The sequence below is a fragment of the Prinia subflava genome, chromosome 11 (assembly GCF_021018805.1).
Source record: "Prinia subflava isolate CZ2003 ecotype Zambia chromosome 11, Cam_Psub_1.2, whole genome shotgun sequence".
NCBI lineage: Eukaryota > Metazoa > Chordata > Aves > Passeriformes > Cisticolidae > Prinia > Prinia subflava.
Genome location: NC_086257.1, coordinates 10,264,401 through 10,284,253, shown reverse-complemented (window position 1 = coordinate 10,284,253; position 19,853 = coordinate 10,264,401). Strand labels below are relative to the sequence as shown.

General features: G+C 41.2%; 1 protein-coding gene across 5 annotated transcripts in view; it reads left to right on the top strand.

Moving 5' to 3' along the window:
• Nucleotides 1-629: 629 nt before the first annotated feature.
• The window catches only part of SPHKAP (SPHK1 interactor, AKAP domain containing), a 64,174-nt gene continuing 44,950 nt past the window's right edge, over nucleotides 630-19,853 (top strand). Inside the window, exon 1 of one of the 5 annotated variants that reach the window (XM_063408700.1) lies at nucleotides 630-1,960. In XM_063408700.1, coding sequence (XP_063264770.1) covers nucleotides 1,626-1,960 — 335 coding nt within the window. In that variant the 5' untranslated portion in view covers nucleotides 630-1,625. Of the gene's footprint in view, nucleotides 1,961-2,084; nucleotides 2,409-13,838; nucleotides 13,956-19,853 lie in introns of those variants that run through there. The other 4 variants (XM_063408699.1, XM_063408701.1, XM_063408703.1 and 1 more) reach the window with 4 other exon arrangements.

Below are 19,853 nucleotides of genomic sequence, written 5' to 3'. Positions count from 1 at the left end.
ATAACTGTAAAGCAATTAAGCCTTGGCTGGCTTTAATCAGTGGCCTTAATGCAGTCTAAGAGACACCTAGGTAGTATCACAGAAATCAGGGGCAAAGAGACCTCTGGAGACCACCTAGTCCAACCCCCCTACTGTGTCTCTATTTCCTCCACTTTACATTTAAAATCCAATATTCCCCTTTGCTTTGATTTACCTTTAACTTTAGCAACCATGATGTAGCTGCTATCCTTTCTGTCTCTTATGGCACTTCACATGTTGACAGAAGGTGCAATCCATAGCCTTAGCACAAAATCGTGAGATATTTAAAAATTAAGATGAAACTTCTTCCTCTTGGTTATGTGGAAGTCATCAAGAACAAACCCTTCAGGTTTCAGGTAGCCTTTCTTAACAACAAAAAGTGTTGATTCAGTAGTTAAATTATACTGTGCCTCTGGCCAAAGTTGGCTAAGAAATTTCCGCACTGTAAATTGGAACAGAGAACAAAACCTGATTTAATATATAAAATAATTCCTTCCACGTGCCCCAGGCCCTTCCGAAACTCATTAAACTTCATAATTTCATACTGATGTGCCAACTAAAGGGAATAGCAAAGTGTAGAAAAGGCAAAGGAATGATGTCTTTAAAGAAGAGAAACACTGAATCTTTATTGCAAAAAAAAGGTTGTCCAAACATGGATTTACTGCCCTTGCCCCCTGCCCTTCCTTTTTGTCTTTGAATTTACTCAACAAATCTCTGAACAGAGCACTGACTAAAGAGCAGGGCTCACCATACGAGTCAAGCTTTCAGCAGCATTTGTAGATTTGTACGAGTTCTTCCCATGGTTTTACTGCTGAACTCCTGCTGAGCAGTGTTTGCTATGTAACTAACAGAAGCATAATATTCATCAGCTAACTGGACAGGGCAGATTTTGGGCTTTGATCTTGAGAGTAAATTTATTGAAAACAAATCTCAGCAGAAGTGGAATCTTGTCAGCAACTACAAGGCAATACCAGTTGTCTCCAGCCCTCCAAATTTCACACCTGAGCCAGCAGGACTCCTGCTGAACCCAGGAGGCTCTAGGTTCAAAACAGTGTTTGCACCATGCATCCATCAGTTTTGATTCAAGTGCTTTTAATCTCTTCTTTCATGACTAGAGACCAATTCTAATCATTTGCACTGCACAGATTCTCTGACATGGTTATGCAAACACCACAGAGCCGAGCCTCAACGCACTCGGTATTTTCCTGAAAAGAAAAAACAAGCAAACCAGGAAAAGTTTGCTGAAAGTAACCAAATAAAATAGTCTGAATGAGTTCAAAACAAGACCAAACTTGTAGTTAACTCTAGGCTCCTTCTCAAATGCTCGAGTGTCACAACTGAGACAGCTAGAAAGAAATCCCCGTCATTTAAATCACATGGTTTGCGGGGCTGGGGCTCCAAGAGCATCATGACATTCGTAACGAGGACTCAGCACGGATCGCCCGTTTCTCTCTGGAGTCAACGCGCACCTCGCTGTCACGTCCCTGTCCCCGCACCGCAGCCAGAGCACAACGCCAGCAACTTCTGCAGCCGTCCGGAACTCCTGCAGCCGAGCCGCCACCTCCATCGCTCCGGCCAACAGCTCCCGACCGGCGGCCGCCTCCCGCATGTCCCGGCCGGGCACCGGCTGCCAGGCAGCGGATCGCAGGTGCGAGGAGCGCCGGGCACGCCCTGAGGGGGGACGGCGCTCGCCGGGGCTGCCCGCGCCCGATCCCGCCGCAGCCCGCACCGCCCCGGGGAGCGCAGGGCCCCGCGGGGCCCGGCCGCGAGGGAGGGCCGGGGGAGGTGGCGGGGCGGGCGGGGGAGGAGTGAGGCGGAGGGCAGGGCCGGGAGGCACCGCAGCGCCGGGGATGCGCCGTCGCTGCCCGGACGCGGCCGGAGCGGAGGGTCCCGCCGTCCCCGCCGCCGCCATGGCCGGGCGCCCCCCGCCCGCCGCCCCCAGGTAGGGCCCGCGCCCCTCCCCGCGCGCCGCCGCCTGCGCGCTCCGGGCCGCGCCGCGTGAGGGCGGCCGCGGAGCCGCCGGTGCCGCCGGGTGAGTATCGGCGCCCCGGGGCCCGCACGCTGCCCGGCGCGGGAGCCCGCGGGGCGGGCACGGGGCCCCGGCCCGAGAACGGTCACGGCGGAGCCGCGCTTGGGGTCCGCGGTGCCCGCGGGGAGCGGCGGAGCGGAGCCGCTGGCGGGCGCGGAGGGGCTCCGGGATTCGCGTGGGCTGCGGAAGGGCGAGCGGCGCGCTGCACCTGCCAGGAGCTGGTCGGTCACGGTGCGGCTTTGCCCCGGCACCTAGAGCAGGAATTAGAGGGCTTTGCTTACAATAGAAAGAAAAAATAGACATTGTCATCTAAATCTGTTCTGACAGCTGGTTTTCATGCCGTAGCATCTCGAGACAGTCGGTAAGTTAATTAGTGCTTAATGATACCTTTAGGATGTTGTGCTTAAATCACTTCGACGCATGTCCGCTGCCGCGTAAATCAGATTGTTTCACGATGAAAGAAAAACCTCAAAATCGCTGTAGTTCTGTTATCCTGGCTCCACCAAACGCGCATTTATAGCGGTCACGAAGAACCGATTAGCGCAAAACTTCCTGCAAGACGGAAATGGATGCACGGATAGCAGGAGCCTGCCGGAGATGCAAGATGTGGTTAAGCGTAATTTGCAACAATCACTAGTAAATTGCATTTTGATAGTAGCAGGCAGACAGAAGTATTATAGAAATTGTACCGTTTAAGACTATCATAGATAAATAGCATGATGTTATCAATTATTACAATTCGTTTTGGTTTAGTTGCTCCCAGTGAAATGTCTAAATGAGTGGTAAAAAACCGATAGAAATAAAGTTTGGAGAACGCAGAGCCTTAAAAGAAAGATGGTGAAACGATGTATAACTGCCTAAACACACAAGAGGAACTACTTGAGGAAGGGAGGGACAATGACACCTGAGTGGGTGATAATTACTTTGAGGAGAAATTGACTCTCTTTACTAGAAGTAAACAAAAAGCTTTAATGCAGTCCCTTAGAGACGCTGGATTGAATAGTGTTTCATATCAATAAATATTTACTGACCAAAGCTTAATAATGCTTTTGCACTTTGATCTGAATTGCCTGATCTAGGAATAGTCCTTCCCAATTTTTCCCTTGGCATTTCAGGGTGAAAAGGATTTAGCTTTTTGTTGTTGTTGTTGATAATCATGGCAAGTAATTTTTTACACTATGAATAACAAAGGGATTATAATAACTTTGTGTGTATTTTGTGGGAAGTCACAATCTGAAAGAGAGAGGCATGCAGACTTTAAAGGCAAGAGAGACTTTTAGGTTATCTGATACAACATCTTGTATTTCTGCATCTACAAAAATTGGGTAGAATGCAGTCTTAACCCCAAGATAAACAGATATTCCAACAAGACAGTCTTAAAAGTATCAAGAACTGGACAATCTGCTGCTTTCCTTGCCTACGGTCTTGTTCTCATTGTTACAAATCTACCTCCTCATAAACCTACAGCCATCTTCCAGCTCCATGATTGTTGCTAAGTTTTTCATCACTGTGTTTAGAAACGGAAGAAACCAGTCCTACTCCATTCCAGAGCTCTGCCATCTGGTCATCTCTTCACCTCTGCTACAGGCCTATTAACCCAGATAAAATTGCCTATTTCTGTAGCAAGGCCAAGGCGTTACCTCTTTCATCCTCCTGAAGAGAGATTCTCTTCCCGGAGCTTAAGCAGGTCAGACTTCACTACACCAAGAACGACTGTTCTCTCTCTCATGTCTTTTATCTTCTGAGGCTCATTGTTGACAGCTCCTTGTTATTTGTTAATCAGGGTAGCACTTTCTTTGCTGAAGCTTTAGTGTAAGCTTTCTGTCTGTGAGTAAGGATCACAGGACTCTGGGGTGACCAGAACAGCAAGTAGTTTATGCAGGTCATTCCTGTCTTCACCAGGAAACCTTGTGGAAAAAAAGTACATCTGGGAAACCCTGGGACAGATAACTTGTCATCATACACCTTCAGCTCGTTATGCCCACCATACGATATTTAGACAACTTTTAATTGAGATGTAGTTACAGCAGCTGTTGAGAAATAGAGACTTTGAACATTGGCATTTAGGAGTTAGCTTACTGACCTCACCAAAGAAAGTTTTCACTTCAAACTGTTATAAATCGAAGGTATTTTTCATTTCCCTTACAGAATCACTTCAGGCATTAATTTGTTTCTGTGGCTGTTCATGCCTTACCTTAGTCATCTACACACATCTTCTTAAATCAAGGCTACAGCTCTGCCCACTTGCTGACTATCACCATCACTCCCAGAGTTCAACAGAAACTCAGGGTGCACATCAATTCCTGCCCAGTACCTTCCCTTCCTTTGGCTTCCATAGCTGAAGGCAAAACCATAAGCCCTGGGTTGGGATGCCAGCAGTCACCGCAGAGCAGGCAAGTGGCCTTCAGGCTTCCACTGATAATTTAGCATTTCCAGCAGCAGCTTCTTGCAGGGAACACTTAGCCTGAGGGTCAGATGGACAGCTGCAGAGAATTGCACAGAACTGGTAGCTTCTACTTTTCCTTCAAGCAGATAAAAGACATTTTGGATGCATGGTGCAGTTGAGGAGCTGGAAATGTGATCTATCAGGATTTATTTTTATTTATGGTGGCTGGTTTTGGTTTGGTGGGGATTTTTATGGTGGAGGAAAAACACTCCCACATTAAAACCTTAACTATACCAGCTTGCACTTTTCCTCATCAGGCGAGAGACAGGAACACAAATACTTGAACTTTTTACATATGAGGCAGGAGCTTCCTTGTGTCTGGCCCCTGTGCTAGTGACTATCTGGGATGCTGCTGCACAGCTGCTTAAGGACATACAAGCACCCACTTCAGTAAAACTGCAGTTTCTCTGCTCAAGCTTGTGAAACCAAAGCTATAAACATATGCAGTTTTTGGCCAATCATGTACCTGAAAGAAGTATTGGCTGCCAAATAAAAGTCTTCCAACATGTCTTTTGGACTGGCACCTGCTTTCAACACACCTTTTTGTGTAAATACTGGAAAGAAATGGAGGAATTTAAAGTGTTCTTTAATTCAGAATAGGAAACAGCAGTGGAGCTTAGAAGCAACACTGGACTGAATAGTAATCTGGAAAATTACGATGCCTGTACACTCAACAGAGATGAGAAGTAGCACGTTTTACATTTTAAAAAGTAAGAAAAGACAAGCCCAAAGCAAGTCTGGCTATTTCTGAGAACTTGCTCTGCATGTAATAAAAAAAGTGTTGTATCACCAACACAAAATCTTTGCTACATCTCAGAAATACCTGGTGTGCACAAAGAGTGGCTAGGAAAAGCCTGTCTGGTTTTACAGGATCCTGGTGGAAACCAAGCACTGTTTACATTTGATGAACATGCTAGGGCTGACCACAGATGTTAAGAGGTAAGTTAAGATATTTAAAGCTGAGAAGAGACCCAAAAGCTGTGGTTTTATCAGAGCTTCCTTACAGGCAGCAGGCATGTGGCACACACTCAGTGCCACTGGAACTCACACTACAGCACTGTCACAGGCAGAGCTGACAGCTGCTCTCATGCTCCAGCAAAGCAGCCTGGATCTTGTGTAACAGAGAAAACAGATTTGGTGGCTTTGAACTAAGATGCTTTCAGGAATGAGTGAAATAAAACTTTGATCCTTTAAGGAGACAAGATTGCAGGCAAAGACTCCACAACAACCATGGGACTAAGCTACAGATAAAAATGAATTTGAGTAAATCATTAAAGAATAGAGAATACCAACAAAAATAAATGGAAAGCAACACATAAACAGAAATAAATACTAAAAATGTATTCTGAAAAATTACCAGTGATGAGTAAAATGATATAAGTGAAGAGGAGCAAGGGGTAGTGTTTGGTGGGACTGACCACATAGACCACGTTTTACAGGTCTGTTCTCCTTATTTTTCCACCTCTATGTGTAAAGGAAAACCAAATGTATTACAAATCTTACTTAAACGAAAGATAGCAAATAAATCCCCTGAACAAGTGAGTAATTTCAGAACTCCCATTATCAGGAAACCACATACATTAGAGCAGCAGCTGGTATCACATATGAGGATGAAGTTTATTTTTCTGCACTTCTGCAAGAACCAGTACTGCAGCCCAGCCAGAGGAATCAGTTTAATATTTGCTGGGCATGCTTTTTATTTGCTAATTGGCAGATGACTGTACCAGATATTATGAGTGGAGCAGCCAGAAAAATTACCTGATAAGTTTCGATTTTCACTAACTTCTTCCAGTGTTAGTTTGAGTCTCAGTGGTGGAAATTCCTGAAATGACATGCTGTGCCCTGTTTTGTGGGCAATTACTTTTATAAGTTCACTTACCTGGCTAACCTGTGTTGTTAAATGTAGCCAGAATTCTCAGAGATGCTTTTCTTCAGTGAGGTCAGGGGAGAAAAAAAATCAGCTGAAACCAGAAGGAACCTAAACTGTCAAAGGTCATAAATCTGTGCATGAGGAATCTGATCCCTTGAGGAATTGGACTGTGGGTGAAGGGTGAAGGGAGACTTGTAAAAGTAGTAAAGAAGTTAATTATAGAATTTCCACGCTTTGTTTCACTAACCCACTTGCACACTACAGTGACAAAACCATACTGCTTTTGTCCAGGCTTGGCATCTCCACTTCTTCCTTATTTAACCAATCCCATCTGTTTTGAATTCTTTAATCCTGCCTATCCTAGCCTCCCACATGAATTTCTCACTATTTTCCTGAAAATACCCATTAATCTCCTCTTTCAGATCTGGCTCTAATCCCGTGCATCCCTTCTCTCCTTTGTGACTGCAGTAGTTGCAGTAGTGTCAGTCACTCTGTTCACAGTCTGCCTATGTGTACCAACCCTTCTCCTCATTCATTTGGTCCTCTCCTTCTCCAGACAGGCTTGAAAAATACTAACAGCTATCAGTGATGATTTGGAGCATCCGTATTCTGTTGCTATGCTGCTCATTTTGTATCTGATTTAGATTATGACCTCCCTCCCAGTAATCTTTGTGGGCACACTCACTAATTCGTCAGGGTTTTGTCATCTCCTTCCTCAGCCCTGGATTAATCACTTTACTCTTTTGTTTTACGTGTGGTTGATTCAGCTGGTACCTGCTAAGGCTGGGGGGAGGGAGGCATGGACTCCTGGGAACCTTTAACTGCACTGTGGGTGATGAGCCCTGGCCACTCCTCATGCAGCTCTCCTTCCCTTAGCCGGAGTGTAAGAACACCCTCTACAGTACAGTGTTTCAAGGCATCACTGGCGCCTGAACAGGCAGAAGTCACACATGCAGACAGCAGCGAGGTGTTCTAGAGGTGCTGATGAGCAGGGGCAGACAGAGGGAGGCTGAGAACTCCCTCCTCTGAGGATAGCAGCCTGGGATGGCAGCATCCCAGCAGTGTCCCTCCAGGCTCACTGCTCTGTATTGCACTCACTGCAGCTGCTCTCAGACACAGCATTGACTTATTTCAGTGGAGAAGCAGCTTCAGCATGAAGGACCCAGGAATGCAAGGACTAATAGCCATGCAGTTTTGAACATTTACACAGAAGTGTAGCAGGCAGCTTTAGTTTTTTCCTCAGAAAAAGGGAAATTAATTAAACTTATACATCAAAACAATAGCTTTAATTACTAACTCACTGGATAAAATGCAGCAGCAGCTCCTCTTCTCATGGTGTGTTATACAGGCTCTTGGCTGTGCTCTCTGGAGAGAAGCAGGAACGGGAAGCCTGCCTGGCACTCAGGGGGATAAGGCACTTTGAAAAACTTCACTTCTCAGGAGCTCAGTGTCAGAAATTTGTAGGGGTTGTTTCCCAATTTTTTAACAACTTTTTTGCTTATCAGTTGATTTGATAGTGCTTCAGACTGCATGTGCATACAGCTTCCCTTCCTCCTGCTTCACTGAAACTGAGAGAAAAAAAAAGCCATACTGCATATTTCTGGTTTTCTTTTAACCAGAACTACAAAGTTAGCATGTGCAGATTAATAATATGATATCTGGGACTTATTTACTGCCCAGGATAAATTTTAGAACTTCTTTTTTCAGTCTTGTCATCCTTTGGGTTATTCTCATTAATGTCTTTAGTTTCCCTCAGTAATTTTCTTCACTTCAAGACTTGACTGCTTATTATTAAATATCTGGCTACTGCAAGTGCCCAGGACACACAATAGGTAGGTGATTTTTATCAAAGTTATGTTTCCTCTTGGTTGTGGCATCACAATTTCTTTTATATCTAATTATTCTTGAGTGCTATGTAAGAAAGTTTCGTTTGTAAGTCTTGATTAAATTTAATTTATAGCTGAAAGAAAAAGTTATTTTCTAAAACTGCTAACACAGGACTTGATGCTGGAATACATACTTCACTGCTAGTGAAATTCAGAACTGGTCAACAAGTCCTGTATAACCCTAAGCGGTCACTTTGAAGACTGGAAATTACCCTTCACAGACTGTCCTGAGCTGGCTCCATGCACGTGCAATAAATATCTTCCAAGTATTATGGGAGCTTTTTGTTTCCTGGAAAAGTTTTGATCTATTACATGAATTGATGGGAAGCTGAAATTCATTGAACGAATACATTGTTGTGTTGTAGTTAAAACTTTTTAAACAGAAATATGCACAGAGTTCCATTTGGCTTGTATTTTCTTTCAGCAGTGAAAAACGTGTGGTCCTCATGTAGTCCCTCCCTGTGAGATTCCATAGTTTTCAGAATTTCATATATGGGCATTTCATCAGCAGTGGAGCTGTTCATTACAGGCAGTGACTCTTCAGAATATTAAAGGGAGAAATGGTGTCTCTTCGTTTTCAGAACTGTGTTTAAATTAGGTCCCAATCCATTTTCCCTAAGACACATTTATAACCATCTGTGCTATTTCAATTTGAAAAGGGAAGAGATCAAATCAGCAGGGTAATGTTTCAACAACATGCTTATAGATTGTTCCTCTTCTATGTTGTCAGGGCGATGCTCTCCTTCTCGGTGAAAAATGTGTATTACCATTGTAGACATCTAATAAAAACAAACAGGTCATTTATTGTGAAAAGGAAAATATTTGCGTGCTGTGGTGTTCAATTGAAAACCTGTTATCCTCACATAAACTCTGGAATAAGGCCTTGCCCTCAACTGGAATTAAATAAACTGCTTCCTGAATATTTAAAAATACAGAAGTAATAGCACAGCTCTTAGTGAGCTTAGTTATATGATCACACTATATCTGCCAAGACCTTCAATCCTTAACATAATACACACCATAAATCCAGTGAAATCCAATAGTCACCTTATCCACATTCCCAAAGGTAGCATATATAACTTGTATCAGTGTTTGCATGATATAATTTAAATGTTAGTATAGCTACCAAACACAGAGTTTTGGTACTTTTACAAATACACCCATACTTCTCAGATTTTGGAAATCCCTGCATTATGGAACAGTGCATGTGACTATAAGAGACAGGTGTCTTTTGGTATTAGCCACAGTAGCAGATTTTTATTTCATACAAGAAAAATTATTTCATAAGTAAGTATGTATTTGTTGAGTGCAACAGGTGATTTTCTGATTCAGAAGGCAAGGCTTTTAAGGCATCATGTATAAAAAAATAATTAACTAGTGAAAAAAATAGTGACAGACCATAAACAAGTAATATAAATAGAAATACTAGTCCAGTAACGAAACAGAGGCTGTAGGGCTGGGTTTACTTTGCATGGATTGCTTTTGCATACACAGAACCAGACCTTTGTGTTACCTGTGTCTTTTTCTAGCTGCAATTGTTACAGTGACTCCCACTAATGAAGCAATAAGAATTTGGCAAAACCTGGATTTAAGGCATACTTGGTTTTTTGTTCCTCTGAACTGAAAGAGCTTAGTGTTGATCAGAGCAAAATTTAAACACACCCAAAGTCATGAAACAATTTGCAACCTCTACTCTTAATGAAGTTAATAGGAAGAGCTGGTTTATATTTTTTTTCATTAGGTGTAAGTGTAGGAATACTCATTTGGCAAGTACTCCGAGAATTGTGCTGCAGGCAGTGATAAAGTTGTCTGAGAGCTTAGCCTGAGCTCAGTCCGTGGTGCAGATGTTCCTGCTGGACCTTGTGCATCCCAGTGGGAACAAGTTAACCATGTCAAGCCCCAGTATGACAGCAGTTTCATAATTAATCTGAAGTTCATTGCAAAGCAGTGGCAGTTTATCTACATCGTGCCACCAAAGAATTAACTAAATCAATAACACATTGACCTGATTCACTGTTAGACTCCCAAAGATCATGTCCTATGTTCATTACATAGAGTATGAGAGGCGGTAGATTTTAGAGGGTAGAAAGAAGCATTCATCTTGCCAAAAAGCTCAATCATAGTTTCTAGGACTGAAATCTCACACTTTTTTTAAGCAGGTATAAGTGAAGAAAAAGTTGTGAATGTTGCCTTCACCTACCACTCAATCCCGTTAATCACATTACAGTCCATGGAAAAAAAAAATCACACTTTGAAGCAATTCAAACCAAATACAGAGTTTGCAGTATCTTGACAGAATGGCACAAAAGCATGTTTTACCATATTAAAAGCCAGGTTGATTAGAGGCAGCTTCATTTTGTCCACATCTCTGACAGTGCTATCACGCTTTTTTAAAAAAACCCATTCTTTTAAGCAAATTTGTTTTCAGATTTTTTTTCTGTCTAATCACAGATTATACTCATTGACATTCACACAGCATCAAAATTGATAAGATTTGTGTTTCTTTGGGATATTGGTAGTGAATGAGAATTGTTCAAGAATATTTCCAGTATGTAAAACAAGTTAAAATAAGATTTGTTGTAAATAAGCCATGACAAAATATGTTCTTTGACATTAAAATAAGCAGAATTTTAACTGACATTTTAACTAGATAGTTTATGAATGCAACTGCAGGTGGTCATCGAAACAATACTGGAATAAAGAGAATAGGAAATTTCTGTGAATATTTCAGATGAAAACACTTATTTTTAGACTATTGTTTTACTTTTCTACTGTTGTTAATCGAGGTAAAGACATATTGCTTTCTGAACTCTGTTATAGTCTTAGACATTATTTTGGAAGGTTTAGCAGGAATCTAAACCAACTCAGCTTTCTTGCAAATTGAAAGGGCTGGGAAACAGAATGGAGTTGAAGAAATATATACGTTCACTAGAAATAACACATTTTCTGGATTGGTACTTTTGAAAGTACTTTAGATACTCTTAAGGTAAAATATTTTATATAATTAAATTGAGTTTAGTAGGGACTAATATCACAGCTATATAGTGTTATTTTGACCAGGTTTTTAGTTGGTTTTTTTTAAGGTATAAATATGTTGGTATAGGTGCCTGACCAAAGGAACTAATTACAACAGGCTACAAATTTCCTTCATTTTACAGCTGTAGAAATGATGTTACAATTGGGTAGTGTTATTACTGAGAACAGAGGAAGAAGAGCAGACTCTCCTTATAAGAATATCAACCAGATCTCCCAGCCTTGCTCACAACAGCAAAATCTTGCATCTCTTGTGGTCAAGTAGAAGGGATTAATTCAAGCATTTGGGATCAAAACACCTGCTGAAATCTGTTCTGCCCAACAGGAGATCAAACTGTCTTTGGTGGCTCCCAAAACACCTGCCAGCCCCCATTGTGTTGAGGGTGAGGCTGATCTGGCTGTTTCATTTGAGGCATTCCCTCCTTCTCGACTGAGAGCACCCACACAGACTGGCCTGATCATTTATTTGCTGGTAGGAGGGATGGCTCTGCAGTGTCCCTGTCCCTGTGTTATAAAAGACATGGCATAGTACTGCTTCAGCTAGTGCATGTCTTACAGCTTCCTGATAATAGCAATTCCTGATCACCTCACCATATTTTTCTCCCTCTGCTCTGATTGAGTTAGATCACAGAAATGCTTCTCTCCCCCAGAAAAGGGGAAAAATAGGAAAAGGAAAAAGAAGTTCTCATGCTTTACTGATCAGTTCAGTGGCTTACTGGTGGCTGGGGAGTCTTCAGGCTCTTGGAATAAATATTTTGTTATAATTTCCTGTAGAATTCAGGGGTATTAACTTCTGTGATAGGGAAAGATGCATCTTCACTACTCTGCAGTCAATTCTCATGATTTGTAATAGAGAACACTGTACATTATGATGCTGGAACCAGTTGGTTTGTCATACTCATATTTTTCTTTTTCCAAGACCTCAAGATGTTCTATAATTCAAATTCTGTGTTGAAAAATCTGGTTTTCCAGTATCAGTAGCCCATTTTCACTAACAATTTTGTACTTTTTAAAAGTAGCTGAAAGTGATGCTGCAACAGTGGGAAATTCCCAAGCTCCTATCTTAAATATCTGTATTTAGGTACAGACAGGACCCCATTCTTAATCTCATAATGCCAAAGCCAGATTTATTATTTCTGTGGAGAGGTGGTACAAAGAATTTCAAAAAGTCTGCTGAACATTAGGAAAATGCCATTCAAAAGGTGAAAGTGATCTTCACCTTCTGATCACGCACACAATCCTGACTACCTACCACATTTCAATTACACTTGTACAGTCTATTTGATTTGTAATCAATTTAAAAAGGAAAACACATGAACAGCTAGCAAGTTTTGATTAGCTACACACATTTTCTATTCAAATAAAATCACGACATATGCATTTACTTCTAAGTTATGAACATCTTTGTCACATTACTCTTCAGAAGTATCCAATATCTGTCTTGAATATAATCACTGAAAAACTTTTATAAATTAAATTTGTGATCTTTGGAGGATGGCCTTTAAAAAAATTGTCAGACAGTGAAATACTGGTTTGCATGTGCTGTGCTTTGAGGCTTGTTTTGTCAGTATATGACTGTTGTTTCTCTGATGCTCTGAACGAGAATCACATTTGTTGATGAAAAAAAGCTGGTTGAGAAGCTTGACTGGGATGTTTGGCTATACAATATAATTAGGATGCCAAAAATACGTAATGAATGAGTTAAGGCAAGATTTACATCCTCCATATAGAACAGACACTGGTGTCTTCCTGTGTTGTGTTGCACTGCTTGTCCTGAAATGCCCAGCTGACAGTTTGTGCACAGCAAAAGGATGAGAGGAGCAGGCAGTGAACACGAGTTGTTTATTAGATACAAGAATCATATAAAACAGGCTGTGAAAAATTACCCAATGGTTTATGGCATGAAAGCCTAATTTTCAATGTCTTTGATTTCATCCTAAAAAGTGCTGAGGATTTCTATTTCTAGCTGAAATCTGTGGGAGCTGCTTGCACATTTGTTATGTATTTAAATTAGACCAAATTTCACCAGTTTCCAGCTGTGCCACAATGTTTTTTCTGTTCTTTCTAAAGGAGGATCAGATAACATCATACATTTGGACTATTACATTGTGGTGCACTAACAACATATCCTATATTAAGAAGAAGCATTGCCATCAAAAATGCAGAAATAATATAAATTTCTTAATAAATACACAGTCATGAACATTTTGCTAGAATGGAAAAACAATTATTTCCTCTTTTGTCCTCCTTTCCACAGCTCAAGGACCAGTAATATTGTACACCTGCATAAGCTAAATGAAAAAGAAATTTTATGTGGGACATCTTTTTAAGAATATTTCAGATTTTGTATTGTTTTTTGCTGCCTTAGTAGGCTTAAATAGTAGCAATTCTATTGCTTTGCTGTAGAGATGAAACTGCCTTATTCTGATGTTTCTGTGATACCTGTGCCTGTATCTCTCTAAAATCATCTTCCCAATCGGCACTGCTCACTTAAGGTATGTCTACTAATTGCTCAAAGAATCCTTCCTTTAACAAGATTTCTTATCTTTCCTGCAGTCAAACCCTCAGCAGAGCCTTAGTTTCCCACTGGCTGGCACTGCAGACCCGAGTACAGACTCCTTGCTTTTGGGGCAGAAAAACTGTCTGAGTTGTCTTTCAGTCCATCTCCATAAGGTAAAGTCTTTCAGCCTTCCCTGCATTTCAGGGTCTGTTCCTTAATCTTTTCCAAGTCAGTCATTCTTCTTCATTACACCTGGCTGGTCCCCAGCTGTTGATCCAGGTCATCTTTTCGAACCTTCTAAAACACCCTCCACCTCAGGAACTCAGCAGATGTCCCTGTTACCTGTGCGTTGTTGAGGGCATTTCCCACCAGAAGAGATCTCACAGTTCCTCCTGTTCTTTTCTGTGGTTTCCTCTGACTAAGGTCCACGCCTGTTCTTTCTGGAAGGTTTCCTTAGTAAGCAGCCATTCTACCAGCATAACCATCTAGAACGGTCCTGAAGCCATGTCAAATCCAGAGATAGGTGGGGAAAAGGCAGGATGCCTATCAGCTGTGGGCAAACACCAGTCTATATTGGCCCTCTGTCAGTAAATTACTGAAACAGAGTTAACCATCAAACCCACCAACCCAGTCATCTGTTGTTCAGCCCCTGAGTGCCAACTCTTTGATTTGATTGTCATCTCTCTGAACTGAATATATCCTGCCATAGCTATTGAATGTGGAGGAGTTTGTCAGACTTGTACATAAAGCCTTGTTATTTTACCCTTAGTAATTCAATCAGTAAACTCGGGAAGGAAGGAATATTTCTAAGAAGATCATTAAAAATGTAGTTAGTTTTGTTTACATTTATTCTTCAGTAAAACTTGTCTGTTCTTTTATAATACTTTAAAAACATGATTTGAAATAAGCCTGATGATTGCTACTGCTTACAGAGACTTATAGGTTTATTTACAGGTCTAATTTGGAGCAGAATAAAGGTCATTCAGGGCTCTTTGGGCATTGTGAATTGTACCCCAGCATGGGTTGTCTTTTCTCTGCATCTGTTTTTTATCAGCATGTAGCTAGAGACTTGGTCTTTTGGCAGCTCTATCACTGATAGAAATGAAATGTAAATCAAGAGTACCCAACAGACACTGTGAAATGAGCAATCTGAATATAAAGCATTTAAACTTCTAGTCTTTTTAGTGTGCTGATCTGTCAAACCCAACCCTGCACCTGTTAGAGTTCACAGACAATGAAGGGAAATATTCTGTATTTTTGTTTCCAGTGAAGCCAATAGCAGCCATGGGGGACTGAAACAGGTCCATGAATACCTTACAAGATGCCATCCTGATATTGCCAGTGGTTATATTCTGTACTTGGGTTCCAAATCCATAACAAAATCAGAAAGACATTTGTTTGAGGTATTTATAGAGCATCTGTTTGACTAACCATCTGTGCTCTGATTGAAGTATACACATTGTCCAGACTGAATAAAAACCATTTATATGGATTAAAATAGTAACTTTGACACTGTTACATTGAAACATTTTGCTCCTAGTGACTTTGCTGACCTGTTTACTTGCAAAGGTAAATTTTAAACCTGTAAAATTTGGAAGGTGGCATGAGGAAAGAGTATTACTAGTCTGACCACTTCAAAAAGGCTTTGAAGTTAAGAGATGCTGTTTGAACACTGCATGCCTTTCAAAACTGCTTCTTGCTTAGGGTCTGGATTAAGCTGGCTGCCTTCCTCAGTTGCTTAGTAGCTTTCAGATTTATTTGGGAAGGTAGAAGTAAGAAGATGCTAAGGTATTTTGCTCTGCTTTCACTTCTCTCATATTTCTATTTCAAAATAAGATTCTTCCCTTTTTTGTTATTCATAATGTTCCCTACAAATATTAACAGAACACCAGAAATGTAGCTCACTATAGCTTGGCATTAATTGCATTGAGAAACCTCCCTGTGTTCATTCAGTTTGCTTCCTTCAAGATTATTTTTTTCATGGATCAGTACGTTTCCTATGTTCAAAAGGCCAAGATGAGGCGTCATAATGAAAAGAGGACAGGCAACAGGCTGTAATATGATTGATTCAAAAAATATATATGTAATGGTCACTTATTATTTATTGAGATTGCTCCTTAGGAATGATTATTGAACAGCAAGTTTTGGGAAGCTGGTTATGTTTGTTCAAGATGGTAGGAAATTGAAGTTTTTGATATTGTTTCGGAAGATTAATTTTCTTTAGTGATAACCTGGGGAATTCTTTAAATTGCCTCATCTTAGTTGATGTAGCACCATCTGCCACATCTGCAAAGGAGATAATTATTTTTAGGAGCAGCTGTGGATTTTTTGATTAAGTCTTGAGTCATCGAGGTCAGTATTTTTGAATTATTCAGCACAGGAAAGATGAAGCAATTCATTTGCATTTTGGACAGTAATACATGATGTGTGATTATTACAGTTAGTGATATAAACCTCGTAGCTATTTACTACAAACCTCTAATTTCCAGGACATTTGTTTGTATTCTTTGTGAGTGCATATAGCTTGTAGGAAAAAATTATCAGATTATTCATAAATCAGTGAGACAGCACCTGGTGGCAAATGAGTGTGGAGACCTCTTTGTTAATAGCAAAGTGAAAATGGAGCACTTAACGCCACGTCTTAGATCCACGTTCCCAACTCAGTTTCAAAAGCTGAATTACAGACTAGGATCTTCCACACCAAAGAAAACTCCAAAATGAACCATCCCTTAACAGAGATTGCTGGATATGCCTGTGGCTTTTTGTGATACCTCCGAGTCAGATGAGCACATCTAACAGATCAGCATTCTCTATTACATACTAAACAAGGGAGCCAAGAAAACTTGAGAACTGAGACCTAAAAACTCTGGCAGCTTTCTTTATCTTTTAGTGAAAAGGCTCCAATCTGTGCCAGATGTCTTAGAAGTCCAGCACTTCATGCAAACTCTTAATGTGAAGTAAAGAGCATAATATGTGAAGGCAGAGCTATCACTTGATGATGAGCTGGGTACATCTCTGCAAGAGTTTCTTTTGGCTTCCTGCTATTGAGGAACTAATGACAGCAGAAGCTTCTCAAAGCCAGAATAGTTTTTCCCTGGAGAGTTAATGAAAAATAGGTTTATATTACTGCCTTTGCTACAGAGCAGGGGTGGCAGAGCTGTGTGGCCTGAGGAGGGTCTCTTGAGAAAACACCTGTTTGAAAATGAAAGCTTAGAAAAGGTACCATGGGGTAAAGAGAGGAGGAAACTGAGAGTTGGGATAATTGAAAGAGAGATGTTGAAAAGCCAAATCCGCGTTCCTTGTTGGAAGAAAGACCTGTGCCTCTGGAGGTAACTCTGCAGGACCTCATACCCTGGACCTCCCTGAGTTATGGAAGACTCACATTTGTGGTGTGAATTCCCAGCCTGCAGAAGCACAGCTGGGTGCTCGTTTTCCCATCAGTTGGCATGCATTGCTGCAAATCTCCTTTGTGTGATATCTAGAGGGGCTCATGTACCTGACTGACCAGCAAGAGTGGCCAGGGGGGTTTCCTGTGCTTCTTCTAGAAATTGTATAGCCATAAACTCAATAAGGAAAAGACCGTGGAGTCTAAGACTGAATGTAGCTCTCCTATTTTGACACTTCTTAGTTAAAATTTTTCTGCATTTTGGTGACTGAACCCTGACCAGTTGAAGCTGTTTGCAAGCAGTGGGGGCCCAGAGTTCCTGTCCCTGGCACAATTCAGGAGTTCAGCTGCAATGCAGCAGGAGAATGGGGGTTCTGCTCTTCAATTACAGAACTGGAGATGTGAACCTAAGACAAAAAAAGAAGCTCTGAAAGTGTTAGAGATACTTGTAAATGCTTCCCTTGTCCTGTGAAATACAGCTGCTGATTTTTCCTGTGCTCCAAGTAATCAGCTGGATGTAAAATACAATTCTGAGCACTGGGATAGGTGACAAGAAGATTTAGGTTTACTAGATGTTGGGAACACTAAAGGCAGTTGGGTTTCCTGTCTGAACTTTTGTCTGAGTGGGAGCCTAGTCTCCTTTAAAATGTTTAACAGCATTCTACATTTATTTCAGTCATCATGTGCTTTTAACAAGGTTTTCTATATTTACAAGTGAAAAGTGGACTTACTTTGAAAAGAACACAGATTTTAAAGGATTAAGAAGCTTTTACAGATCATTTCACTTTCCACATGACTTGGAGGCGAGCTTTACTTCTGTATGGGACATGTCATGTGCTACCCCTTGCTGAAATATTGTCCAGAGATAGCACAGATCGGTTGATACTCCAGAATGTGACTCTTCAACTACATTTTCCAGCTATACGTTAATGTGGTATTCTATTTGTACTATTTAATTAAGTTCCAAAGAAGGCCTTCAGGTAGTTGTCAAACTGTTATCTTTGTTGCTGTTAGACTCAGCAACACTTCATGCAGTGAAGTTCCATTCCCTGAACACAGTGGAGCTGAGAGCAAATCGTCATTAGCAGCCCATCAGCTCCCCGTGGCAGAGCCGCTCAGTCTTCCTCTCAGTGCAGAGCAGGGGAAAATGGTACAACAGGCTTTGTACTTCAACCTGCAGATCAGCCTTGATCTGTAATTTTCTGTTAGATTGCATAGGTGATGCATCTTATGAAAAGAGGCAGTGCACAGCTTCTGCTGGGAGTGGTGTGTTTTACCTTGTCCAAAAGCTGCATCTCAATGTGGACTTACCAAGGAGGATGCTTAACTATTTGACCCTCTGAATATGAGGTCCCTACTTTGAATGGAGATAGAAAGACAGAATTCATGTGTTTAATTTCTGTCATTCTGTTAAAGAACTCAGTATAAGGCCTATAAAATGCTATTTTGCTGTGTCAAATGCCAGAGAAATTGCTGCCCAAAAATATTACTGTGTATCATCTGAGCAATGAAGCAGAGTTGTGTAAACAGGCAGAAGTCTTCTTTCTAAGTACGAATGATGCTGGTATCTTCCAGAGGATTAAGTAAGGATTCACTTTCCAAGTGAAGTCAACCCTCTGGTCTCTCTTGTGCATCTATATTCAGTCCTCCCATGTGATTCATGATACTTCCGCCCAGCTAGCAATTAACAAGTCCTAAATTAGTTTTATACTTTTAATTCACTCTTCTAATTCCAGCACATCTAGATACTTTTTTAAATACTATGGAATAGCACCACACACATCAGCAGAATTCTCACTGACTATGTTCCTTACCAGTGGAAATGCATATATTCATAGCTAGTTCTAAGCAGTGTCAGGTGAAAGGTACATGCATGAATCTTTGAGGGAAAGGTAGCCTTAGTCATGCTTGGCTCTAGATATCAGAAAGAAAAAGTGTGAGTGGCCTCCTCTTAACATACTGGTTTACACTCCAGTAAAGGTGAGTGAGAAAAATGCACGTAGGTTTGAGCAGGGCAGGAAGTTGCACACGCTCTGTTATCCCTGTGGAACCAGTGAGAGATTACTGCTCCAGCCGTGCTAACCTGCTCACTCTTTGGGTCCATCACAGCATGTTCCAGATATTCTCATAGGTGACTTGCAATAATTAAAGCACTCCAAAGACCCGGCCTGGGAAGCAGAACATGATCATGTAGGATACTTTTCCCCTAGTATGTTCCTGGATAAACAGTCCTTTAACACATGTGACCTTTAACTGTGATTGTGTTGTGACCAGAAGGAGAAGCTTCATTAATCTTAGACCAATGTGATCATTACATGGTGGAAGATCTTTGAAGACTAGCCTGAACTATTCCAAAAGAAAAGTATGAAGGGTGGCTCTTGCTGTGTGTGCAAATAATTTGGCTGGTGGAACTTATTTTTATGGTTTTGTACTTCACATCTAAACAGTCCCAAAGTAAACATATTTTTTGTGTACCACTGAATCACAAACCAGAATATGTTCACGACTTACCTTAGCTCCAAACCTATAGTGTATTGAGCTGTTCCACCTGGATTACAGAGTACTGCCTCTCCTGTTGTGTTTTTTGCTTTGTAATCACTACCCCTTGACTTCCATCCTGGCAGGTAAAAATGCAGCAAACACTTCTGTTGTTTACCAAGCAGAATTAATGCAGCAAGTATTTCAT